The sequence below is a fragment of the Hemibagrus wyckioides genome, linkage group LG17 (genome assembly GCF_019097595.1).
Source record: "Hemibagrus wyckioides isolate EC202008001 linkage group LG17, SWU_Hwy_1.0, whole genome shotgun sequence".
Classification (NCBI taxonomy): domain Eukaryota; kingdom Metazoa; phylum Chordata; class Actinopteri; order Siluriformes; family Bagridae; genus Hemibagrus; species Hemibagrus wyckioides.
Window position 1 is genome coordinate 15,656,142 of NC_080726.1, and position 27,538 is coordinate 15,683,679.

Consider the following 27,538-nt stretch of genomic DNA (forward strand, 5'->3'; position numbering starts at 1 on the left):
AAAACCCCAGTAGTTCCGACAACTACTTAACGGCACACAACATAACGTCAGACAACAAGGCAATTATAAATATCCCAGCAGTCTCACAGGATTATAGAATGAATGTAATGGCCTTGTGATAACATTACAGCTCATTACTCCACCTTCCAGAAGCTGCACATACTGAGAGCGTTACCTCATGGAAAATTCTGTTTATCATTTTACATGCAGGATGTTGTAATGGCAGTGAGATCAGCAACAGACAGCCGCTGTCCAGATGAACGTAAGGAATAGATGAGGGAATGAGATACAGGAAGCACCATGTAAATCGTGGAACATAGAGTTCTGTTACATGACTACTTTTTTAGTTTTTTTTTTTTTAGTAAAGTGCTCGACTCATTCTCGTGTACAGTCTTACGTATACAGATATCTGCCTGGTATGTTCTGATGCATTTACTTTTTTTAAAAAAAATTCCCTCCTCCAAGCTGTCAGTAATCATCATCTGGTGTAAGACCTCTGCCAGTTGTAGATGGTGTGGATGTTGTGTGAGCAGACAGGTAACCTTTTGTAGGTGCTCACGCTGCGGTGGCGGAAAGACTTGGCACCCAGGTTCACACCACGACGCCTGGCGGCCACCTTGGCCCGCTCTTCAGCGGCAAAGAAATCGCTGGTAGCCCTGAAGAACTCAAGAACGGCTTGGTGGCTCCAGAGCACAGGGCCTTCATTGGCAGAGGAGAAGCCACAGTGGCCTCCACTTTCCGTCAACAGCAGGAAGAAGTGAGGGTTGCTCTCGAATAGCTCTAGGGGTAGCGTGGCCCGAGTTTCGCCGCGGATCGGATCGTTGCGGCTGCACACGCACAGCACGGGGATTGCCACCTCGTCCACGTCCCTCAGTGCGTCATTGCGTTCCCAGTACGCCTCCCAGGCTCCTTCAGATGGCGCCTCCTTCAGACCGGACTGACAGAACAGCACTTCTTCCATGGCCCTGAGTGAGCGGCTGGAGAACAGGCTGTCAATATGGATCAGCTCCCCAAGCACTGTTCTGTACCTGCAGGAAAATTTCAACCTAATCAGTAAAGATTTTGTCCCGATAAAAAAAAGCAGGTTTCCTTCTTTAAAAGTGTATAATATGTTATTGAGCTGACCAGAAGCTTAATAGAAATCAATAGCACTAGATCAACATTGTCAGTTAGCACAGCAGGTATACAGTAATACATAATTTGTACAACTCCCCCACTCCAGCGTCCCATAACAAACCATATTTTATACGAATAAAGGCACTCATAGTAAAGAAGTGCCTAAGTAATAGAAATTAATGAATTTATTTGTACACTATTTTCAAGGAATAAGAGCAATGTCCAAAAATGTTTTAACCAATGTACAAAAATTCTTAATTAAAGCTAGGAGTGTTACTAAATGTGTACTGTGTTTTACACTGTTTATTTCTCAAATCAGCTTCCTGTGTCCTCTCACCTTTCAAAAAAAATGCCATTACATGGCTATACTAATTAGCCACTATATTGCTTATGGATCCATTGTGACCTCAGTGAGCCAGACCATTAGACTGACAGCAGAAGGTCTGGACTCCATAGCAGCTTTTATTGGCCAAGGACCACCCAAGAGGACATCTGACTTACATGTACAGCAACCAATCACAGTCTGTTTTGTTTAGCATCATGTTCAAGGGCGTCAAAATGTAAAGTCGGTGTCTATACAAAAATAGACTGATGTGCAACCACAGATCATTCATTTAAGAAAGTCATGCAAATTAAATACCGAGAACTTCACATCATTTGGAAAATCCACTGTTTGAGTGCTCAATGTCACAGTTGTAAAAATGACAGCTTCCTCCTTCCATGTGAAAAAAAAATTAGATAACTGCTTCAAAACTCCTGAAGTGTTTCCAATTTTGTGTGCAATATTCATCAGAAGTTCAGCCAATGGTTTGTGGGTGTGATGCTTGAGGCTGACTACTGTGACCTTAACTGGGATAAAGTAAATACTTCAAATGAATAAATGTTCTTGAGATTAAGCCTGTTTTAGATAATTGATCTAATTCTTCTTTGTTCAAATGAAAAATAACAGGGGGAAGAAAAACACACATTGGGTACACTATGGTTCAGAATGATTAGTTAGGATGAAAAACAAAACTGTTACAAAACTGCCAAAGATAGCAGAGATGATAAATGATTCATATCCAGCTGTATAACACACTGCAGTACAAGAAAGCATGAAATGCACTATAAAATTCTGGATGTAGATATCGCTTTTTTAAAAAAAAAATCCAAGAAACCACAAAGAAATGAAATTGTCCATTATTTCTATTTATAACAACAGTCTATTTATAACAAAACCATACATAAAATTCATACTAATATTGGTTTTGGACTTATTGGCTGAAGTAGCTCTTTTTGTGATTGGTCACACATGACGGGTTTAGTGAAGGTTCAACTGAAGCGAATGATATCGTGGTTATACATGAGAGCAAATCAACAAAGCAGCCAGACCATGATGTGCCAGAAATAAATGCGTCTCAATCAGCTAGAGTTGCTTTGTATTTGTTTGCTAATTAAAACTGCAAGTAAAAAGGAACATTTCATGCTCAGCACGGGGCATGTATTTGAGAACTAAATCATCTATCTGTTGTAGCACATCCTTCTGAATCTCAAATATAATGCATGTATAATTTCAGTATTACCATCTATGGCACCTCTCCAACTATCCTGAATAATTGCCCATCATAAAGCAGATAAATAGTTTTTGTACATTTTGTATATTTGTATATTGTTCTTTAGCCTAGGTATAGATACATATTTCATGATTTCTAATAATTTTTGTCACTTATGACTAAAACTTTACTCTGCGCCACTTTATGCATACTGGTCTAGAGTACAGTAGTGACACAGACATGTTCAGGGTGTAATTGTGTGTGTGTGTGTGTGTGTGTGAGACACAAGCACAGAAGCATTTAATTAACTGCAAGGTTTTTAACAGCTAGTCCTTCATCAGTGAAAAGTTCATGACTACTAAATTGGTAAAGGCTGGAGAATTTGGTTGGTGGATTCTCTTTCCACCCGACAGCACCACTGAGGTCTTTAAAAATTTCACACCAGTATGACATTTCATGGCTGCGCTGAGAATGATCACTGATCCACTAACCAGATGATATCTGGTCCGTTCCATTAACATTAATGGATAAGGAGGAGCTGGCAAATTACACATAGCAACAGAAGGACTATGGTATATTTCCTTCAACAGCAGCATGTCTACTACAATCTTTTGATTTAAGGGTTAGTGAAACTCAAATTTACTCAGAAATTATTTTTTTAATAAACAAAAGTGTCCCTAAAATTATATACACTGTCCAAACATGGAAGAGTCATGTTGATGAAAGACATTAGGGTAAAATAGGCAGTCCTGGACAGCTGAAGAATGAGAGAAAACACAAACAAAACAAGCAAATCTGTCTAATTTTGTTGAACATGTGCTCACTGTAGACTGTTCTTGGCTGATAGGAGGATCCCCATGTTGCCTTCTGTTATTGTATACTATCTCATTTAAGGTTCAGCTTATTATTCCTTCTGAGATGCCTTCTTTTCTGCTCACTACAGGTTTGAAGAGAGATTATTTGTGTTACATTAACCTTGCTCTCTGTTCGAAGCAGTATGCCCATGATCCTCTGATCGCTCACATGAAAATCCACAGAGAGAACTGTCTCTCACTGTATGCAGATTGTATGGCCAAAGGTTTGTGTCCACCTGACCATCATACCCATATGTGAGCCTTCCCCAAACCGTTGCCGCAAAGCAAAGGTTTGACACAGTTATATCTGGAATGAATATTTAAAAAGTGCATACTGTATGGGCATGATGGTCAGGTGACCACCAAATAATTAATTTAGTTTTTCCTTGCCATTTTGATGGGCATTAAAATCTAAGGTGTTCAGTAGTAGTAGTAAAGTGGTAGGTAGGTTTATAATGTATGTTGAAAGTGTTTCACTTTACTATACCTGCTAAGGCAGACCTTCTGATAGAGCAGGAGGACCCAGTGGAAGGGCCAGCCAGGACCACTCTCAAACCAGCTCTGACAGCGAAAGATGGGCGACAGGCAGGCAGCAGCAGTCATGTAGCTGGAGGAGCCACACTCTCCCAGGTATGACAGGAGAAGGCCTGAGCCAGTGCTCTCACTCACCGCATAGACACGGCCAGCAGGCTGGCGGTACCGTATATAGCGTACCGCCTCGCGCAGATCGGCTGGGTCACCAAACTCTTGTAGTTTGATGGTGCTGAGTGGGGTACCATTCTGACTGCGCCGGTTAAACACCACAGGGAGGTAGCCATGATTCAAAGCTGCCTCACAGAGCTGTGGAAAAAAAAAAAGCAGACACCATTATTCACGGGGGCAGAGATCTCTTCCACATGTACAAGTTTTATGGGTTTGAGAAAATAAATATTCCTCTACATAAGTCTCAGATATATATATATATATATATATATTTAATTATTTATGTGTGTTTGTGTGTGCATGTGTTTCTGAAACATTCTGTTTATCCTGATGCATGAATGCTGCCCCAGATTTATTTGAAACAAACAAACCAGTGGACCATGTAATTGCAGTCAATGCTGTTCAGTATTTTTTCTGTGTAAACCAGGCACATGGGGAATTCTGTCAAGGGGGCTCAAGACTCAGATAAGCAGCACTATTGCTTTGCAGCACATTCCTCACATGTTCAACGAGCCAGAGAATCTATCAAAATCAAGCGTTCAGTCAACAAGACAGAATAAGGCCAACACTGGACTTTTATTTCAAATGCTCACCTCATTACAGGTCTTTTGTACAAGACACAATTGCTGCACTTTTGCCTGATGCAGTCCATCACAGTCAGCAAGCCCAAAGCAATATTGACTAAAGTTCCTTTAAAAATGATGTTTTTTATTCGGTGGTATGTATGATGATAGTTCACAGTATAGGTTGCTGTCTGTGATGCTGGGCTGACCACTATAAGCCCCATCTGAAACACAGCAGCATCATTTTCATACATGCAAAATGACACCTTGTACCATGGGCAAAGGTTAATCTACATAACAACGCAGTATATGAAACAGAATGCAAGTCTGCATGCAAGCAAGGGAGAGGAGCAACTGATATAAACCATTACTCTGATTCCACCACTAAAAAAAAAAACTTCTGTAGTTAATTTAATAAAGCACTCTCAGGTTCTATTGATTTTTTAAACACAGTCTTTTGAAAAAGGTCTATAACCAGATGTTTTAACTAATATATTCAATTTTTATGTTATACCGGAAATAGCCTATCACTGTTGCCTGTGCAACACTATCCACTCTTCCATTCAGGGAAGGAAGAACGATTGAAATCTAAGTAAAGCGAAAGCAGTAAATCAAATAACCACAAAGACATGAACAAGCGGGCTTTACTGCTTTTTTTTCTTGGCATCAATCAGATCCCATCGAAGCTGAGCCAAATTCAGACGTCACTAAACTCACGACCTACGGATTTGTACGCAAAGGTATGTACTAAACAGTTTGCAAGAATGTTTTGGGACAGGAAATAGATGGAAGCATCAAATAGGGAAACCTCAATCAGTGAGCCTTAAGGCATGATTTTTCATATGGTATTATGTTATTATCCTGTCCAAAAACACTTTTTCAATCGGCAAAGCAGCATCACAGACCTGCCAAGCAAAATGAAGATAATAGCTTCCACATTTGACTTACTATCTTCATAGATAGATAGATAGATAAACCTGAGGTAAAAAAAACATATTAATTAGCCATGGGCATTTGTAACCTAATTATTATAAGGTTAATATAAGTGATATTAAGCAACACACTGGAGAATCATGATCTATTAAAAAAGTGTAATTTTCACCTTTGAACATCACTGACAAAAATCCTTATACACTGCAAGCAGGAGGCATCATAACTGTCAAGCTTATGTGACATGCCTGCTACTGAACAAAACAAAACAAAACAAAACAAAAACAAACAAAGAACAGCAGCCCACATTTCCTCTTGCCACAATGTGTGATGCACGCCAACATCCACAGAATATTTCTGCATATCATTTCATTACAGGGAGACTGTAAGGCTGTGAGCTCACTTTGCAAAGACTGCAGCCTTATGATGCAAGTAGAGCAACGCGATCCAAATAAAATAAACGCGCAGCAGGGTGTCTCCAGTCTCTGTTGCAGCAGTGATCCTCCTTATATAGGTAAAAGGGATCCAGTAACAAAAAAGACAGTCACCTTTTTCATTCATGCATTTTGAATTTTAGTGTGCAGTCATTTTCCCCTGTGTTGTACGTTGCAAGAGGTATATCATGTGTTATTATTTCTCAATATTATTCCATGATGATTATATGGTCTTTATCGTGACTGTAAGCTCTCTGTCATGATCATGTAATGCTTTATGACTCTTCACCCTGACTATATAGCCCATTTGGCGGATAAAACATCAGCAAAACAAAATAAAGGTCAGCCATCCATACCACAACTATACCAAGATCATACCACACAAGATGCTGTGGGCGACGGAGCATGCTCGCTTTGTTAGGATTTGGAGATTACCCTTCTCATGCACAATTATAAGACCTGGTACTGATTTAGGACGAACAGCATACCCGGACAAGAGGAAAATGAAAAAATGAACTACTTAATCTTATTACCTGTAATACGTTCCTGGTCAGCTTTCCGAAAGAGTTGGGAATGATTAGAAGGATGGGACTGGAGGAATTGCTTGAAGTCCTCCTCCTCTTCGGACCAACAACAGCCCAATCTAGAGCTACCAGGCCGTCGTCACTCAGCTGTAAATAATCTCGGATGAAATGCACGGCGCAGTCGTGCGGCCAAAGAGCACCCCAAACTGTCTGCAAGCACGGACTCGCCCGCCAGTGCCACGCCGGGCTCGGTACGTATTTGCAGAAGCTCGCGCAGTATTTGAGCAGGTATTTGGCGAGTGCCGAGGGCTTGCAGATGAACGCGACAGGGGCTGATGATTCACCTGCCGGCTCGTGCACTTTAATAGGCTCTGTCCCAGTTGCACGCTCCGATGCGCTCCTCTCTCCTCGTGCGATTTCAGGCCCCCTTAAAAACGCTCCCAAATGTTTGAGCACTGGCCAGACCGTGGCCACCAAGAGGAGGACACAAACAACGCCGATCCATTCCAGCATTTGAACGGCCTCTCTGAACGAAAACACAGAAATCCAGTGGCGGTGAAAGAGGAGGTGGGGTTCGTTAAAAAAAAAAAAGACACCAGATTCACCAGAAGCGTAGAAACCAATGCTCTGAATCCATTCCCTTCATGAAAGCGCGCTCCATGCGCTCAAGCCGCTGTGGGAAAAGTCGCGAGTGCGCTCTCTGCTCGTGCAAGTTCAAACAACTTTTAGAAACTGATGCCTTTCACTCTGTCGTATCCGATTAATTAAGACTACTTCATTTCTGGAGCAAAAATCATCCACAGTTGTATCCATAAGGCAAAAACATATGCGTTTTAAATCAAACCAGTATCCTACGTTGGCGCCATTAGGTTTTGAAATGCAGTGTGTGTGTGTGTGTGTGTGTGTGTGTGCGCGCGCGCGCGCGTGCTGGAGCTCAGTGCAGGAGCTCTTCTCACGCTGTCAGCGTTTTTAAAGCCAGCAGCAGGCGCCTTTCTCTCCACCATGCAGTATGTAGCATACATCTGTATAACGACATACGACTGCTGTTGCTTAATCCAGTCCCTAGTAGACATTTCTATTAAATCGCATCCTAAGGTTTCGATCATAAGCAAAGTGAACTATACTGGGGTTTTTTGCCCTTTATATTCTCAATACCATTTTTTCACAAATTCAACATAAATAAAATTATGGCATTCAAGAAATGATATATTTTAGGTGAATATTTTGAAAGTGATGATTTTTGGCAGGGCGATGGCTTGATTTAATCGCCAAGTGCATCATGGGAAACGCGAGTATGGCTCAGGGATGATCAATGCTTTTGTCTGAAACAGGATACTTGTTCGTATACTGTATCCTGTTACATAGTCTAACTGAGTTAGCAGAATGAAGTCACATCTTGACTTAGAGAAGTCACATCTTTTCAAAGATAAAAAGTCACTAATATAAAGTTTATTTTTGTATTGTTATTATTATTTGTTTGTCGGTTTGATTTTGCACCCATACTTTCTGTTATGTTAAATGTTAAAGCAGATTATAAATTTTTTTTGGAACAACACCACTAGTGGTCGTAAGAAAAAGACCCAGAAACATATAATGAAGTGAGGCTGAGGCTGATTTTGTTTTAGCCCAGACTGTGGACTCATGCAGCATCAGTGACTGTCCTATCAGGTGATTACACAGACTGAAAGACCTCTGAGATCTTCAATTATGCATACCATTGACACATCATGGACAAGTCATCCACCCTGTAATGAGCATAAAGGATTGTTTACTGTCATACCTGTTCCTCAAAATGCCTTCAAAATAGAAAATAAAAAATAGACAAACATAGTGATCAACCAAAGTAAAAATGATGCAAAAGGACAGATGACAGAACTGTAAGGTTCTAACTTTTCTCTTTGGTATTTAACCGGAAATGCATCATGAACCAATTAGTTCATTGCATTGTTATGCTATTCATAGATATTAGATTTGAGTCTCTCATCTAATATTACAACCACAATTACTGACTATGTCAGTATAATGCATAAACTACATATTTTCTTGTAGCCATATGTAGTGTTGGAGAATTATCACATTGAAGCTAATGCCATGTGAGTCATATGTGTCATGAGTTTCTGCATTTATAAAATATCTTACTTCATGCACAGGAATTCACTATATATACAGTTAATTTGATATTTGTACACTTACTATTGTGTGACAAAGACGCATTCAAATATAAAACTAGCGTAGGTCTACACCTCATATTTACACATTTGCTTGCAGCTGTAAATCTTCATGAAATATTTTTCCCTTGTACACACAAACATTGTAGGATCAGAATGTAGAATACAAACAGGCAGAAATACAGCCAGCATGCTGGGAGCCTTATGGTCTCCTTCAGACAATTCACAGAGGAGGCTTTTTATTTATTAGTGTTCGGGAATCTACTAATACTAAACTAGAAACAGTGATTTAACATTCTGTACGGGAGTCTGTTCTGAACTCCTCAGGACTGAGCTGTCATGACTTTTTATGCTCTCTGAATTGTAAAATGAGTTACACAACCCTGATATAACAGTACTCGTCATCTTGCTGTATATAATATGGTCAGTTTGCTCTTCAAAACTCTTCAAACATAATTTGCTGCTCTTAAATGTAGCAGACAAAGACATGGGTTCCCAGAATTTCTATATCAAATATTCAGAAATCATTGTTTGGGTTAATAGTGCTACAGTGACCTACAATATTTATGACAGTATGATAAAACAGAGCCCCTACATGCATATTGTTATCATGTAGTGATTCAGTCTGTCTTTTTCTTTCTAGAATGTAACAAAAGTAGCCTATAGATGGCATTGGGCCATTTGGGCGTATTGCAGTCAGAGTCATCTGGCAGTCTCATGGCTATTGTTCTCTATGTATTATTATCACTTTGAGAATAGATTCCAAAACATCTCCCACTCCTTTTTCAACTATTAATTTCAAATAAAGGAAAATCCAGGCAGGAGAATTCATGAACAAACATATCCCACCAAGGTTCTGTTTAACCTTTGCACTCATTCTGTTAAAGGTTCCCTTACACATTCAGCATCACATTCTCCAAACATGCTTTTTTATGTGGGAAAGTATGGATATGATTTTTTTTTTTTAAATGGTGGGAGAGAGGTTTTGAGTTATTACTGCCATCCTTAACCTTCATGAAATAGTCCCTTAAGGGACTAGTGCAGGAAATCTAAAATCAAACATGACTCACTGATGTATTTTCGGGTGATTCAATGACAATTAGGGTTGCTACACTGAACAGGAAGGGCTTAAGAATGGTCTGTGAAAGAGGCCGGATCACCAACAAAGTCCTTGGGAAGACAGTGAAGATAAACAAAGACATGAAACGACAAAGAGGCTTTAACCTGGAAGGAACATATCCAGTCTTTCTGAAATACTGTGAGTGTAACCTCTCCTGTTCTTGGTTCTCTAGTGAAGAGGTCTTTTCCTCCACATAAAGTGACAACCTTGTATTGTTCCTTTATTGACCTCTGTACTAGATTACTGGATCACATAACAAAGAATCATGTTGTTATGTATCTGCTCTTCTTTCCTACTTCCCTGTGAAGTTTTGGCCTTAAGCTGGCTCTTTGCTTGAATGCTGACTCCAAGGAAACTCCTAAAATGAACATAAGCCTACATAATTACTTGAATGATAGCATATGTACCATCACATGTATTATAAATGAATGATCTCCGGCACAGGCAGCTGACGTTTCCTGCAAGTCAGGCATCTTTACTAAAACACATTTTGGTTTCCTTTAAATTACAACAAGGTTAATGGTGTATCAAGAGAAGTGACAGAAAATATTAGAATATGAATTTTTTTAAGGAAAAAAGGAAGCGAACAGGATTTTCAGCTCTGACTTACTGTACTTCAGTCTGCACATTTGGTGTGCTAAATTCCTGAATTTGATAGGTCTCATTGCCGGTTCTTAATGGAAACCAGCTGTGGCTGTGCTGAATGCATTGACTGAGCTCCTGGTTTGGGATCACACTAACTCAATAAGACTCTTGCTCCAGCTCTCACTCTCAGCTGAGAAATCACTATCTCATTACCACTGAAAGTCTGACAGAACTGCCTCTTTCTTTTGCTCTTTCATGGTTTAGCACAGTCACTGTAGCAACATTATCTGATCCCTTAGTCCCATAGTGTACAGTACAGTCAGGGCAATGACTCCTGAATGTTCCTCTTACTGTTTAATTCCTGAATGTTTTAGCTCTGTGGGCACAGTTTAATGAGACTATACAAATATAAAGTGCCTCATAAAAAGGGGGAGGTAAACGAGACAGATCTCTGCTCAGACAGGCGCTATGACGTCAAGCACCAGACACACTTCAACTCTGGAGAGACATGATCTTGAACCATATGCTGTGCAATTGTAAATAAACACTACCAAGATGATAGACTCATTTTGCCCCAAGGACTTGCTATTTGGCTGTTTGGACTCACTGTTGCAACCTTCATAGAGTGACTGCTGAAACAGCGCCACATGTTTCATAGTTCAGGAACTAATAGCATATGCGTGCACTAATTAGCTCTGCTGATAAGTTGTGAATAGGCATAAGCTGGCATTCAATGTGGTTGTGGATATGTAAAGACATGTGGCAGAATGAATCAGCTCAGAAATGCCACAGTGAGTCAATTTGAGCTTAGAGGCAGTAACACATTCAACCACATCCTCTGTGGCAGTCTTCCTGTCCTTCTTACACTTCCTGCCTTGCAATGCAAATTACAGGAGACCTGCAACTGAGGCCTGTCACAGTTCAATCTATTGAGGTCTCAGACACACTCATGCAGCGACTCTGCAAGTCCTTGCTAATTTCACAGCATGGGTGTGATTATTCAGGTCAAAGTATCAAAGTTTGCTAGATAATTTGCGCCATTAAGTTATTCATTAATAATATTTCACAGGTCTGTTATTACTATGAGTTTCATTAACACAGAGTTCTTCAAATCATGAGAAATGTTGAACACTTTCTCCCAAAGTTAATTTATTCTGTATTCTTTTTTATCTCATGTTTGACAAAGCACAGAAGTAGGTCAATTCAATGAACTGAAAATTATTAATAAGTATCTTATGTCTTCAATTTTGACTTTGTAATTTATAGGTCAAGGTAACATGGATCCTGATTACATTCCTAAAACTACTGTGGATGTCTATGAGGAAGCACAGTAAAAAGTTTCTTCCTCCCAACTGCCATACATGGCCTGTAAAGCTGTCACTATAACTCTGCTCTGTATGACAGGTTGCTTTTAAATGGTATGGTGAATTATCTCTCTTGCAGGAGTTCCCCTTAACACCACTCAGCTTGCACAGTCTGGCTGTCAAGCCCAATTTAGCTTTGTAAAAATGATTGATGATGAGATGTTTTTGAGGCGTACGCTGCCTCTTGCTATTCTTTAGAGACTGTGATGTGGTGCAACAAGATGCTGCGGCACATTAAATATGGATTAAGTGTAATCTGCAGCGACCCTTCTCCCTTCTCTGTAACAATGTCAGTGTTACATGTCTCTGTGGATTTCTGGTTCTCAAAAAAATCTATAATTTAGTGTAAGTAATGCAGCTGAAGTACTGGGTATTTTCCTATTCTTCATTTAAAAACAAGAAGTGCCTCAACCGGGAACCAGTGGAACTTGGGCCTTTAGTTCATTTGCAGTCAAATAGATGACTACAACAAAGCAACTGCACCGCAAGTGCCTAAACCAGGGGTCATCAAATGGTACGCTATGTTCCGGATGTGAACCCAGGAAAGAATTTCCACGGGCCAAACATAGAATTGAATACTGTATCAAAGCCGATAAGCGTGTGGAAAATTTGGCTGCAGTTCAGTGATTCTAGTTTTCAGCCAAGGTCAATGATGAAAACAGAATTTTTCAAAGATGTGTGTGAAGGATGTATTTATTTTCTGCTTTAAGTACAAAACATGAAGACTTCAGATTGTCTTATTTATAGCCATGAAGTAATCACAAATGTTTAATTAAAAGGTTAATTAAAGGTGACTTTAGGTTACAAACTGTAGACTTTTGTAAGCAAACAATTTTATGTAACTGGACCTTTAATAATATTGAAAAAATTGAATACCCCTGTCCCTGACGTTATTAGATTAGACTCTGACTATGCTGTAAAAAGCTAAAATTATGAAGGGTTTTTAAATTTACGCCTACATAAAATGAGGACTAATTTTTTTTTATTTTCAAATGTATGATGAACCAAAAATTGAACTGTAACAACATTATCACTCAATTTCACCATGTCTTTGTCACTTTGCACTGTATTTTGTATTGTAAATATTGCTGGTATGTATTTTGTCTTTTAAGAAATTTAACATTTATGCATATCATGGAATAGAAAAGAAGGATATGCCATTTGGCTAAGCAAACAGCGGCAAGAAATCAGATGTTGTTTTGCCTTTTCTTTTTCTAGTGGTGTATTTGTAGTGTCACACACTGTCTTGAGACAGAATGGCTTGCAAACAGCTATTTTAACAGTACTATTAGTTCTAGCTGGTTCCAAAACCAGCTGGAACATTTCTGACTTAAATTCAGTTTAATTCCATGATATTTATATACAGCTTTTAACCATAGACATGTCACAAAGCAGTATTGTTTGAAAACAGATGTGGATTAAGTCCCCAGATGAGCGAGCCATGAGGTAAACTGTGGTCAGTTAAAAAAAATAGTCAGTATCTTGACTTACACTTTGGGGTTGGTTTAAACATTTGAGATTAAAAGAAACTCAGAAGAAATTGTATGTCACTTTATGCACAGAAATACAAAATTGCGAGGGCTATGATAGTGAGGGCTAGTGAAAACTCCAAGAAGATGCCATTTCAGGAAATAATCACTAATCCCTAAATGACGACTAATATATGTAATGATTATTTTAAAGGCATCTTAGATTAATTGGATAAATTAGTTAACTTAGCTGAACAATCTAAGATGACTTTTAAATTAATCTGGCTTTAACATGAACTATATACTGCTGTTCTGTTGAATCATATCCAAAACAAGCTAGCTAACAAAGAAAAGTAAAGAGTCGATTGCGAGATACACAAAAACAAGACCTATTCCTCTCTTCTCCGTCTACAAATAAGTTTAAGAGGTTTACCTGCAGAAATGTAGTGGAAGCCAGTCCATGCAGTGTGACTGTGGTGTCGGTTTCCATGGAGATGTGAGCAGATGTTTCCACACAGTGGCACTGAGGGCAGAGTTTGGCTGTAAAACAACCTAGTAAATTGCATCAGTGAGCAATTTAATGTCTATGGCCTAAATTCAGGTTAACCTTAAATTAACCTTTGGTAATGTTTGAGTTGGGTAGCAGCTGACCAGTTGAATAAGTGACCAGAAAGGCATGTGATATAGTTTGTCATTGAAGAGAGGGCAAAAGAGAGAGAGAGAGAAAGAGAGAGAGAATGAGTCTGATCTTCTTCATGCTAGTTTGGTTCCAAGGTGTCCAATGGCCACTTAAGTGGTACTTCATACATCGGCTGTAGGACTGAGCTAATGGGTTAATGTGCACAGAGTAGCTTAAAAGCTGACAGCTATTCTCAAGGTATAGGCTAATGGGAAAAGGAATCAAGAAAGGTATAGACATGGAAAAAGAAAGAGAGCGCATGACAGAGTTATTGAGCACATCCACTCAGGCATATTCACAGAGAAATACAGCTATTAAGCAGGACTGCACTAGAAGAACAACACTCCTTATGTGTACTGTATATCTGTTCCTCTTCTCAGTTCCTTTTCTGTGCTATTACAACCTAGCAAACAGAGCATGGTTATAGAAAATGGGGTTGCTCTGATAATGAGCGGATAAGACAAGCCAAGGGAAAAAAAGCTTCTTAGATAAAGCAGAAATGTTCCTGGTTCCACTGAGCATCACTGCTCACCCCGAGATCTTTCCATATTCACTGGCTTATTAATAGTGCTGCTGTCAGCAATGCAAATGTATGTAGATTATTTAAATGAAAAATAATCAATATACTCAAAAATATTTATTACAGCCAGGTCAGAAATTTGAAATGTTTTTTTTTTTATAATCAAAATGACATTTGAATTGCACATTGGAGAAAAAAGAAACTGCACTTATGCAAGACCTTGAGTGGCCCACCAACATTTTATGAGACCACCAATTGAGCATTGTTGCCTTATGTAATGCTGACAGTAATGTGCTGCACCCTATGATGAACCCATGCCAAACCACACTAGCTTGTGTTGCCAGCGTCCTTTCAGCAGACGTAATAAGCAGACTGCAGCTATAATGCATATTTTTCTCAATTCTTCTGAAAATGTGATGTGCATTAAAAGCAAGTTGGTGTGTTCTTTGAGTTTCAGATTGTACAATTTCAATTTGTTTGGATCCATTTACAGTAACAAATGAAAACATATGAAAAAATGACAGGGGCCAATAATTCAGATAAATCCATAATACTACAACTACTTTCAATTTCAAAGGCATGTCCCCACGGTTTCTGACATCTTTCCTCTATCCCTTTTTCCTCCCATTTTCCCACTTCCCTAAAACGTCTGGAAGCTTTTATAAATGTACTTCTCGCAGGTCACGTAAAAGCCCTGCCACATCATCGTCTGGATACAAAGCCCTTTTGATTCAAAAGGAAACCTGGCTCAGGATCTGTGCATGTCTAAATGAGTGTAATGTCATTCTGATACTGTATCTTAAATCAGTTTAGATTAACTCAATTAAAGCTACAGCACTATTTGTTTGTTAAAAATTTAAAAAATAATCATTTTCAAGTCATGGGAAAGAAAAACACTATAAAATATATTGTTCCTGAGCTGAAATGAGTCACTCTGAAAAGCTATTCACAGTTGGAGGGCTGGATTTGGTGGGAATTTTCATGTGTTTGTTATGTGTCTGCTCAGATCTGTTTTAGATCATTTCACTTTAGTTTAAGGCAAAAAAGGCAAGAGCCAGCAGCCAATCAGAGTGAGCAAAGAGATAGAGAGTATCCAGTCTATCACACCAATAAAACAAACAGAGGAGAGAGTCTAATAAAATATTATAATAAAACCAAATATAGAGCGGTAAGTTGTAAACAGGGGAGTGAGAGAGTGAAAAAGGACAGATACTTCAGGTTGTTTTGTTTTTTTTTCATTTCTTGCTGAACAACTAAGGCATTTATTTGTTCTCTAATTTGCTGGACATCCAAGAACCATAAACCGATTAATTCTCGTTTGTGTAATTTGTATTACTGTAAGTTGTTAAGCTTTTTGGCTAGAAAACTCAAGATAGCAAGCTAGTGGTAAACTAGGTGTGTTTAATATATTCATGTGTGTTGCATTTGAAATTGGGCAAGCACAAGTAAATCAAGACTTCTGTTCACTCTTGATGCATGCAAATTTTACAGATTTGTGACTGCTGATCTGTTTAAGCTAGTGCATTACTGCAGACCGGCTACTAGCTAACAGGTATTAGTTGTGGGTTGTGTTTCTAGACTCTTCTCTGTTCTGGCACCAAGGTGGTGGAATGAACTTCCCCTAGATGGCTGTACAGCCGAGTCACAAACGACGTCTGAAGACCTACCTTTTCCTGAAGCACTTAAACTAGCTCTTATCTTTCCCTGTTTTTATGTATTGTTACATGTTAAAAAAAAAAAAGAAGAAAAAAAAGAAACAAACAAACAACAAAAAAAAAACAATTTTGGGCTAATGGTATCCTAAGTCTGTAACATGTTGAACCAGTGTTAATGTATTCACTGATAGAGACTTAAAGCACTTTTGTATGTCGCTCTGGATAAGAGCATCTGCCAAATGCCAGAAATGTAAATGTAAATGAACATTTGCAAAATGTTTAATGTGAGGAAATGGCGTAAAATAGCATCTATAAACTTAATGGTTTATATGTAGTTTGCGGGATCATTTTTCTGATAGTAGATTGTAATGATCAAAGGGAAATTCTTTCTAGTCTTCCTAAATTACTACTATAATCCATTAAGCCATGTTTAACTGTTTTTCTCAGAGAGAACTGAGTTTCTCAGAAGACTAAATGCTTAACTGATTCTGCTCCATTATAGTTTTTATAATTTTTGATATTAGATAGTGTTCATGATCTAAATATTTGAGGGACTTGGTGTCAGTTTGCCATTAAGTAATTAATACATTAATCCGTTTTGTGCATTCAATTCTGCTTATGGGAATGGGTGCGTTTGGTGTGTTTATCTGCCCTTTATACATTGCAAACGTATTATTATTACAAGCAAGACAATCAAGGAAGTGTGTGTGTCATCCCCATATCTTTTATTTTCTGCTCTATTTAACTAGCATGTTGGTGCATCCTTCGAGTATCTCTGTAATTGATGTATTTCAAACTCAGCTATAATGGGGATAGTTTTCTATTGTCTTAAAATTTCTGTAATCCCGAGAGGGTGAGAGATAATAGCGTCAGATAGTTATATAGTATATAGTAGACCAGTGAGTCATTGTTATTTAAGCAACGTGTTTAGCATTAGAACACAGCCTGAATTTTTATTGACTTTGTATTATTTGGCAATTGCAGATGAGAGATTAATCCAAACCACACATTACATATTACATATTACGAAATGTTCCACTGTGAATAGCTTGCAATAGCATTTGTTTAACAAAGATGAGATGATCAAATCTCAGTAGCTTTTTGGCTAAATAGATAGATATTTTTTTGATCCCATTAGGGAAATTTTTGTGTTACAGCAGCTTAGACAGTTACAAGATACAACACACACAAAAATGTAAAATTATATATATACACACATACACATATACATATATACACAAAATAAAAAAAAAACGAAGAATAAAGAAGAAAACCTTAAATATAGAATACAATAAGTTAAATTAAACATAGCAGTCCACCACCATCTCCTTGGTCTTCATCACATTTAGGAGCAATTACTTAGGAGCACCAGTCCACAAAGTTATCCAGAAATCCTCTGTTCTCAGACCCCTGTCCATCCCTAATACACCCCACCACTGCAGTGTCATTAGAAAACCTTTGCATTTGGCATGTTTCAGAGTTCTATTGAAAGTCTGATGTGTACAGAGTGAACAAAAATGGAGACTGTTACCCTTTCCTGCATCAGACTCAGTTTGTAGTTGAGTAGTGCAGGACTTCAGAACCCTGGGACTTATACATATATATTATAAAGCAAAGTAAGGCTGCAGGCCCTGGTATTATATAGGCCGGAAATGGGACTTGCTCCCTTGATTGCAGTGTCTGAGCATTTATCAGATTCATTTTCTCAAGGCCAAGGCGGAACTGCTGCATTACATAGAGCAGCTAGGCCAGTGTTGGTCAGTACTCATTTTTCATTCATGCTCTAATGTGCATTTCCTGTCATTTTTTCCCTCTGCCTTTGCCTTTGCATCTCTGCAACTGTGCAGAGATAAAATCACCAGACATTGTGCTACATATAAAGAACAAATAAAAGATAGAAATATCAGCTCATGTGGATGAGTGAGAAACCACTCAGTTCTAACTCAGTATGAATAAACCTATTCTTCCTACAACACAATGCCAGTGGCGAGATAAAGAAAAAGCAATTTTTGGTTCAACTGAATTTAAGTAGTATTACTACAGATATTTTCAATTTCAGCTTGATGTGGAAAATCATGTGGATAAAAATCATGGTTTCTGTTATAAAGTGAAATGAAGGACTATTTAATTAGTTCTCAATACAGCAGCAGTGCATGCAATCTGATCTAATGTTCCAACAGAATGCTTCTTTAAATGGGCAATATGGCAAAATTTAGAGAAGAAATAATACCTCTGTTGGAAATATGCATACTCTTTTCCAAAAACAGTGATTCACAAGCAGACCAATTCATTTCTGACATATTTGCTGGCTACTGAAGTAATAGAATTTTGATGGAAACGCATCAACAATACAGACTCATGAATTCTATTAAAGTGAGAGAGAGAGTTAAAATATTGGACTACAGAATACAATGAATGATATCTAGGCCCACATCATGGGCAGTTAAATCAGTTTGAAATGTTGGTATGCTGAAAAAAAAAAAAAAAAAAAAAAAAAAATGTATATAAATAAATATATATATAAATATAAATATATATATATATATATATATATATATATATATATATATATATATATTTTTTTTTTTATCATATATATATATATGATGGTGTAGTCACATAATTATATTTGACATTAATAGCAAAACCCATATTTTAGTTCCAGGACCTCAGTACTTTCTATGCAGCTTAGAAGCATTTGAGTGAATACAGTATAGACAGTATATGTATACATTACAGAGCCATAAAGCACAACCACTTTAAATATGAAAGAGAACACTAGTTTTTATAATAGAAACAGCTCAGAAGACGTCTGACCATTATTTAAAACTTTATAGTAGTTTAAATATCATGTTGAGTTAATAATAAAGTACACATGGTATCAGGTTAATACATACAAGTGACAAATCTAAGGAAAAAACAAAATAAGTTGTCTTAGTTGTCCACCATGAACCAGAGCAGTTTTAATGTGCTGTGACATAGACTGTCAGTCTCTGAAACTCCTCTACTGGAATGATGAAAATCACTTCAAAATCTCTCATGCATATTTTTTGGGGTTAAGATCTGGTAACGGTGAAGGCCATAGCATAAAATTTACAACATTTTCACACTCATCAAACCAATCAGTGAACACTCCAGCTCTGTGGATGCAGGCATTGGAGCAGTGGAGGGTATTATATCAGCAAAGGGCAACTAAATCTTGGATGGGCACATATAGGTGTGATAGTCAGGTGTCCACAAACTTTTGGATCATAAAATAGGTTTGAAATTAGAAGAATCTGGTGGTTGCCATGTATACGGTTAGTAAATTAACTGTAAACTACAAGTCTGTCTTTTGTTTAGTGCTTGTTAGCTACATAAAGTTCACTTGCATTCTAATGTGTTTGCCAAGAGCTTCATTTTAAGTGACACTTTGTTAGTGAGAACAGTGTGACATTTCATCAGCAACTTTCTGCCCACAGATTATTCCCATACTTTTGGCAAACGCAATTTAGGACATCTGTCCTAACAGATATTTCTGGGGTGTTGTAGCTTGATACTATTGACCACATCACATCACAGGCCCCATATTAAAATTAATCTGTATTTCAAAAGCTTCTTTAATTGAGAAACTTTCAGGACAGATTAAAAGAAGAGTCTCTCTATTTCTCTCAGTCTCTCTGAAAGCACATGTCATCATTGTCATGAGAAAACCTTGCATGTCTGTGACAGTGACCTTCGAGGAAAAACATTTATATTTTAGATTTGCAGTTACATTCACAAACCTGAAATATGTTTAGATATCTGTACACTCGCATGAGGCATGAAAAGCACGGTGTCAGCTTTTGATTAATTTAAAAAATAAATCAATCCAACACTAATGTATGATCTACTCAGATTAATTGTGCATTTGCTCGTTCTTCTCTCTACACTGAATTGATTTTAAATTGTCTTGAAAAAATTCGGAGAGATTTGTGGCACATACAAGATATTAGTCTAAACATGCGTCAATGGACTTTCCCCTGTAACTGAGATGTATTCCAGCTGACCCAGTCTCTTCTGAGATGCTGGCTGCAGTCCATAAGCAACACAGCTCTGAGCTCCCCTTCCTCCACTCTGAAAATTCGCACTCTTCCGTGTATGCCAAAAACAACTGTGCCAGCAGAACATCATGCAAATGAGACACGTCAATTCACGTTGACCATAAGCTGACCCGTACTTCACCACCGCTCACTACTGAAGAGGTTATTTTGTACCAGAGCCATTGTAGGTCACCTGATTTATTTCACAGTTTGGGGAAAATATACTTTGAGGTAGTTTGGTCCATTTAGAGCTCAGAATCTGCTGAACCGAGCATTATTATACTATAGTAAACCGAGTCTATGTAATTCTGTATACCATACACAGTAGTAATCTATTTCATATTGCCTTTTTTTATTCCCAGGCTGCCTAGACACATGCAAATCACCCCTCTATCCTGGCTGGTTGACTACTGGACCCTTCCTTGCATATGTTAAATGTTACACTCAGGTCTCCATCATTGAACATTTGATGGCTTCATCAGAAAGGAATTTATGTTAAAACTATAATGAATTCAGAAATTAGACTGATGCTGATACTTACAAGTTGCTCTAAAGCTCCTGGTTACACAATAGCACTTGACTATATAGTATACAGTTATGGAAAGTAAATTAGTTATAATCACACTTTCTGGGTGTCAGCCAAGATGGGATCCCTTCTGAATCTGGTTCCTCTCAAGGTTTCTTCCTTGAGTCTCAGGAAGTTTTTCCTTGCCACCATTGCTTCTGGCTTGCTGGTTTTTATAGTCCTATAAAGCTTCTAAGTGACAATATCCATTGATAAAAATGATATACAAGTAAAAGTGGATTGAATTATGAAAAAAAAATAGCTGTAACGAGTTCATGGCACTGACGTCACAAGCATGAGGAATTCATGTGGACTGTTCTTCCAACTTATTCTTCCAAATATGGACGGTATTAACTAGAAAAATAATATGTTTATAATGCAGAGCCCCATACTGACGTCATGGCTGAGATGCACTCCCTTTCTTCCCTCGAACAATGAGGAGGGCATCTGTACAACCATTCCTGATGGATCCCATATATGGATATATTCTATTATTTCTTCAGTCCAATATCTATTTTCTATTTCTGTAGTATATGTGTAAGAATTTCATTATTTAATTCTTTTTGCTTTTTCTGTAATGTTTACTAATGCGCACCTTATAATAATTGTATAAGGGCAGCCAATAAACATACACTACCGCTCAAAAGTTTGGGATCACTTGCATATTTCAGCTTGATTTCAGCTACGGAGGAAGACTCCATCAGCCAATCCATCTCGTGGGAGATGCTCCAGGAAGCATGGGGTGAAATCTCATCAAATTATCTTGGAAAAATGACAGCTAGAATGCCCAGGCTGTAACTGCTGCAAAAGGTGTTTTTTTGGGGTTTTTTTTTTTTGATGAAGGCAAAGTTTGAAGAAAACATTCATCATTTCCATCAAAATCATTATTTCTAACTCTGACATGTCAGCATGTCCTGTTCTTTTGCTATATTTTCTATTCAAACTAATTTCATGTGTGTTTCCTTGGAAAACAATACAATTTTTGAGTGATCCCAAGCAAGTGGTAACATATATGCAAAACTAATTTCTGTGGAGATCAATCCTGAGCTGTTTAATCCAAAGTATTTGTTAGTTAAGAGATATAATTCACATAATTTCTCCTTCCAATGCTTTTTATGGTGAGGAATTTGTCATTGTGTGATATCAACATAGAAATGAACACGAATGACAATAATAGTGCATCAAATTTGCCCTGATTGCACACGAATACCACAAACTCTTGCTTATCGGCAAAATGTAAGAAACTAGAATGACTTTTTATTGACTTTGTATTGTTCTAGTGAAGGAAAGTTGAATACTACATAATGTAAAGTGCAGCTTTTTTTTTTAACATTTGTCTCATAATGTGAGTATAACAGTAGCTAGTTGAACAGTTGAAACATTTATTACAGATTCAAACAACTCCTCTTTTTCTTCATTATTCCTTAAGTGAGTTTTGAATAAAGAAGTCTGTTGTTCTATTCTTAGTATCAGGTAATGTCAAAATAATTGCAAGTTGTGCTACAGAAGCACTGAGTAGAAATTAGGTTGAAAAAATGCTTTGGTATTCCTTGCTACTATTTTCATCCAGTATCACTGGCAACTGTACTCTGGCAACTGAAGTTAAAATGCATAAGAAATAAGATGTTTAACAAAGCTAATTAACCAATACTGAAACTGAAATCCACAAGGGAACTGAACACAATTTAAAAAGCTAATTAAGAGCACTTTTATAGAGAGCACTAGTCTAACTTCGTGCTGAACTTAAGCTAAAGGGCATGCCGTTTCCATCAGGATATCCATCTCTCTGGCCTTTCTGCAGAGCCCCAGACTGACGTCACGGCTGAGATGCACTCCCTTCTCCCCTCGAACAGTGAGGAGGGCATCTATAAATACCATTCCTGATGGAGCCCTGTGGCTTTTTGCCAGCCTGAGTCACTGCATGTGTACAAGAAAGCTGCTTGCTGAGGTGATTTCCACTTTATCTCAAATACAGTATGTATGTGCAGTGTCCAATCAGACATTTCACACCACAGAACCACACTTACAACTTCTACAAAGCCATGAAGCATGGATAACATCTACAGAGCTTAGACGAGAGATTGGATGTAGCAGATTAGGGTTTAAACTAAACTCTCAGCAAAGGCTGATTTTGGTGACTTGAGCCTAGAAGACATGCAGTATTTATTTGCGTACTGGTGGATAGTTTGCATTTGTCTATATTTACCATCAGATATTCACCATCATTCTTACTGCCTTATCACTTTGGAAAAAAAAAACATTGACATTGTTTAAGGTCAGACTAGTGTTTATGTACCTTTGCACCTTTCTTCCTCCTAAATTATTTTTATTGTAAGGTGACTTTGAATCTTAGAATAAATATGTACTATATGTAACTACGAATTACTTTCCACAACACTGCTGAGTTCTTGATTCTGACTAACTAGAAGGTGTTGATTTTTTATTTTTTTTATTTTTTTATAAGAGCACAACTTTGATAGTAATGTCTCCTGCCACTCAAATTACAGGTTTATATGAATGTACTTGTTCCAGTACATCATTTCTATAGTAACAACTTACACGGAGACTCGTATAATGGATTCTATAAATAACATAAAAAACACAAGCGTAATTGTTTATATGTTGAGGTTTTCTGTTAAGAGGGTGTCATTTAAGAAGGAGTCAGCTGCAAGGTAAGCTTGTTTCTTTAAGCTTTCTGACTTTATCAGGACAGAGAACTCTAATAAAATGACAGGTGGATTTTTTTGTTGAAACAGGAACCGAGAGAGGCTGGTCACGATGTAAGTATTAAATGTTTTTGTACAGACTTTATACAACATAAAATGAATAAAACATGTCAGAAAATGCTGTAAATGAAAAAGAAAGGAACTGCATTTGTAAGAGTAACTCTGCTCAGGTCTCATCATCTCACATCATGTCAAATCACACTGTTACTGATTATTTTTCCATGTCTGTGCTGCTGTGTTTTATTCTTTGCTGAAACACTATTTGCACTCCATGTTTATTGGAACTGGTAGAACATTAAATTGTTATACATTTAAATTGCATTTACAGCATGCCATCAATTCTGCATTTTTATTCATTTCAGCTAAACACCATTAGCACGCCACACACAGCAGGTGGAAAACCAATTCTGTATGCATGCTGGCGTAAAAAAGGCTTAACAAGGATTAACATAGGAGCTAATTGGCATCACCGCTTTAGACCACCATGTAACTTTGTTTTTTTGGGTTTTTTTTCCTAGAGCACTCTTATGCATGTTAAGTGAACTCTTATGCATGTTAAGTGAACCATTGTCCCTTAGGCCACTAATCTTCCTCTACCTACGTATGAGCAAACTATGTATGCCTCACCACACACACACACACACACACACACACACACGCACATTCACAACTTCCTGTTTTTGACTATAAATGTCAACCTGTCGTCTCCACCTGCAGCCTGCTCACTGCAAGAGAGTATCTCGTAAAGGCCACATAAACACACCACAGATGCACCATATGCACCATACACAACAGCTTAAGGAACACCATCATATAGGAAGCACAGAGTGGAAAACAAAAAACAGTGCCTTTGTGTTAGGATCTTTATTACAAAAGAAAAGAACATTGAGTTGATTCAACCACACTAGGTCTTTCCAGTAATTCCAGCTGGGTGATGACGCTTCTACTGGCTTGTTTTGTTCCTTTCCTTTCAGGTACCAGCTGACCAAAGGATAGCACATGCAATCATGATAGTAATTGTTTGAGGGCTGCAGTCACGGTTGCATGCTGTCATTAAAGGAAATAAGTCTTAAGTGCTGTCAGTAAAGCTTGCTTAAGCTCTGTAGGAGTCCTTCAAAGCAAATGACCTCAGTTCTATGTAGAGACACTTATGTTTACATGAACAGGGCGATTCAGGCACACGGACATGAGTACTATTATAAATAATAAATGAATTCAGACACCATAGCTGATATATCTTGCTTTAAAAAGACCTTTTGCTTATTAAACAGTACAGAGATTAATTCCTATTCAAACATATTGTAGGCCTCCCACATGTTGTTGTCATAGATCATGAGCATGAGAAAACTTTCCCGGAATTTAGTTCAACCATTACATAACATACTAACATTGTGACTCTGAAAGGAAGGTGGTTTTCAGCAAGGAAGTCTCAGAGCACCCAATGACACCTTAATACCCAGGATTCTGTTCTTGATGGGTTTTTTTTTTTTCCATTCACAAATTACATTTCCTTGGTACATTTTCTTAATGGCCAGGTGCACTCTGCCATTCACAGAGAGAGCAGACGTGCATTATGCTAAAAATAACTAATGAATCCCTATCTCTCCTGGAGGAAATGGTCTTTGTAAATGTGTGTGTGTGTTTGTGTGTGTGTGTGTGTGTGAGAGAGAGAGAGAGAGAGAGAGAGAGAGAAAGAGAGAGAGAGAGACATAAGGATCTTGGCTCTTTCTATGTTTCTGTGTTGTTGAAGAGCTCACACAGCAGCGGTTAGCAGTTAGAGTTCACTCATCTGTGAGCATCTATGCGTCAGACTTGCAGGGTTATTTTGAACTGCCATTCATTAAATTACCACACATTACCACAGTCTAATTAATGCGATCTATTTATTGAGCGTTCTCGAAAGAATTCACCGTGCACAATGATACACACACATGCAGCAGAAATGCAAATTTAGTTGCTGTTTAGTGTATCATGAGCAGTTGGATCCTCTGCTGCATAATTTCCCTTTTAATTACTACTGCTTTTGCCTTCACTAATTGGCATTAAATAACACTGATGATTTCTCTGCAGACTCTTCATGCAGGTCTCTCTCTTAAATTGGAAACAGTTCTCTGATTTCCAAGACAAGAAAAAAATTCCTTATTTCCACACAGCATGTAATAAAGCCTTAGGGATCCTCAAACAAACATCTCAGCAATCTTTATTTTTATTTACCTGATCCAAGCACATAATGTTTAGTCACATAATCACTGACTGTTTAGCTTTTTGTGGGTTTCTTTTATTTATTTATTGGTTATCTGTACAAAGTGATGTAAAGATTAAAACGATTACTCTGTATACTACTGGTGAAATCTTTAGGCCTTGGGTTCGTGTGGAGTTGGAGGTGTTTAAGCCACTTATGTGTCTGTGATGCATACTGTATATTTGTATATTCTACATCCTGTATCTCTGACATTGTATTCTTCAGCCACTGACATATCCAAATTTACATAGCCAAAAGGCATGCACATCTATGAATTCAGTCTGTCATCTGAGAGATATGATAAGAGCTGTAACCAAATTTTGTGGTCACATATTTTCATGTGCAAGGTAAAGTATACTTCCTCTATCTATATATGGCCTAAGCTTAAACCTACTGTGACTTCCATTAAAATTCAAGTTGAATTTCTCCACATTTATTACAAACTGGAACCAAAATGGACTTAATTGGGATTGTTCTTTATCTGTTTTTGTTTGTTTTTCAGGTAATTGTGTTCCATGGATGTTCGATTTTCTGAATATTTTTTATAACCAAACCCTGACTGATATTTTTCCATGTTGTTTTTTTTATTAAATTTTTTCCTCTGAATTTTCATTTGTAAAATTTTTGCATACGATATTGATTCAAACCATATTGTCTCCCTTTCACACACACTATGAATTATTACATATTATAATAATTACATATTCCACTTTGCACTAGATCTTGGTGATATATTGCAATATGGTGGCCCTCATGCCCCGAGGTCCCTGGGATAGACTCCTGGCTCCCCATGACCCTGTGTAGGATAAGTGCTACAGAAAAAGGATGGATGGTTTATGTACTTAATGTTTTGACGGTGATGCATTAGACCTTAAACAGTTACAGATGACAATGTTGTTTGGAATATAACTAATTACAAGACACAAGTCTCTTGGATTTCCACCACCAGGCCGATGTTGACGCTGGAATGATGTTGAAGCTGTGGCTCCCTGGCAGACCCCCAGTCAGGGCATTTTTCCAGTTTAGGCTTGATAGCTTATGAGTTTTAGTTTTCCCATGTCTGGATAGTGTAGAGATCTCCAAACACACAAGGGTGGAGGTCCAGCATTACCTTATTCATAATCAATGTCACCATAATAAGGTCAACTCCGCAATCAGTTTACCAGCTCAGTGCTTTATCAGTTTTATTTATTTCTCTTTACAGCGACTTAGGTCAGGCAAGCTTTAACCTTAAAATTTGTTCCCTTGTGTTCATTACATTTTGCCAAAGGACTAAAGAAAATATTACTGTTGTGAAAATGAACGGTTCACCAACTGGGATTAATATAACAAATAATAATCCAAACTACGTCATTCAAATTCAACAAATTCCCCATAAGGGTAGTAACAGTTCAAAGAGTCTATTCATAGTGACATTAAGTATTGTTCACGCTGTTCCCTCTGCTCGTGTTCTTACTTTTGCCACACATTCCTTTTCCCTGTAGATAAATATGAGGAGGACACATTTCCTTCTCTCAGCAGCTTTATAGGCACTAAGTGAGCTTAATGGCCTCAGCAAGTAGGACATTTTGTGAATCTGTGGAGGCCATTACAGATGGCCGGTTCCTCCTTGTGCCAGGTGTTTGTGGAGTGTTTAGTGGTAAGCAGGAGAGCTTTTATGGAGCCTGGATGAACAGGTCATTAGCGTCTGAGTGACTTCATTAGTGAGCCTGAATTGCATGGCCCTCTG

At 37.9% G+C, this 27,538-nt stretch overlaps 1 protein-coding gene and 1 long non-coding RNA gene across 2 annotated transcripts; one reads left to right on the forward strand and one right to left on the reverse strand.

Annotated features, from left to right (window-relative positions):
• Nucleotides 1-446: 446 nt before the first annotated feature.
• abhd15a (abhydrolase domain containing 15a) lies at nucleotides 447-7,636 on the reverse strand. Its single transcript, XM_058414550.1, has 3 exons — nucleotides 6,665-7,636; nucleotides 3,990-4,342; nucleotides 447-1,028 (listed from the first exon to the last, which is right to left on the reverse strand). The coding sequence occupies exons 1-3, from the start codon at nucleotides 7,166-7,168 to the stop codon at nucleotides 479-481; spliced, it is 1,407 nt and encodes a 468-aa protein (XP_058270533.1). The 5' UTR covers nucleotides 7,169-7,636; the 3' UTR covers nucleotides 447-478.
• Nucleotides 7,637-9,503: 1,867 nt separating this feature from the next.
• Nucleotides 9,504-26,357, forward strand: LOC131368425 (uncharacterized). Its single transcript, XR_009207036.1, has 3 exons — nucleotides 9,504-10,081; nucleotides 22,643-22,789; nucleotides 23,598-26,357. It is a non-coding gene; the product is annotated as an uncharacterized LOC131368425 (long non-coding RNA).
• The last annotated feature ends 1,181 nt before the right edge of the window (nucleotides 26,358-27,538 follow it).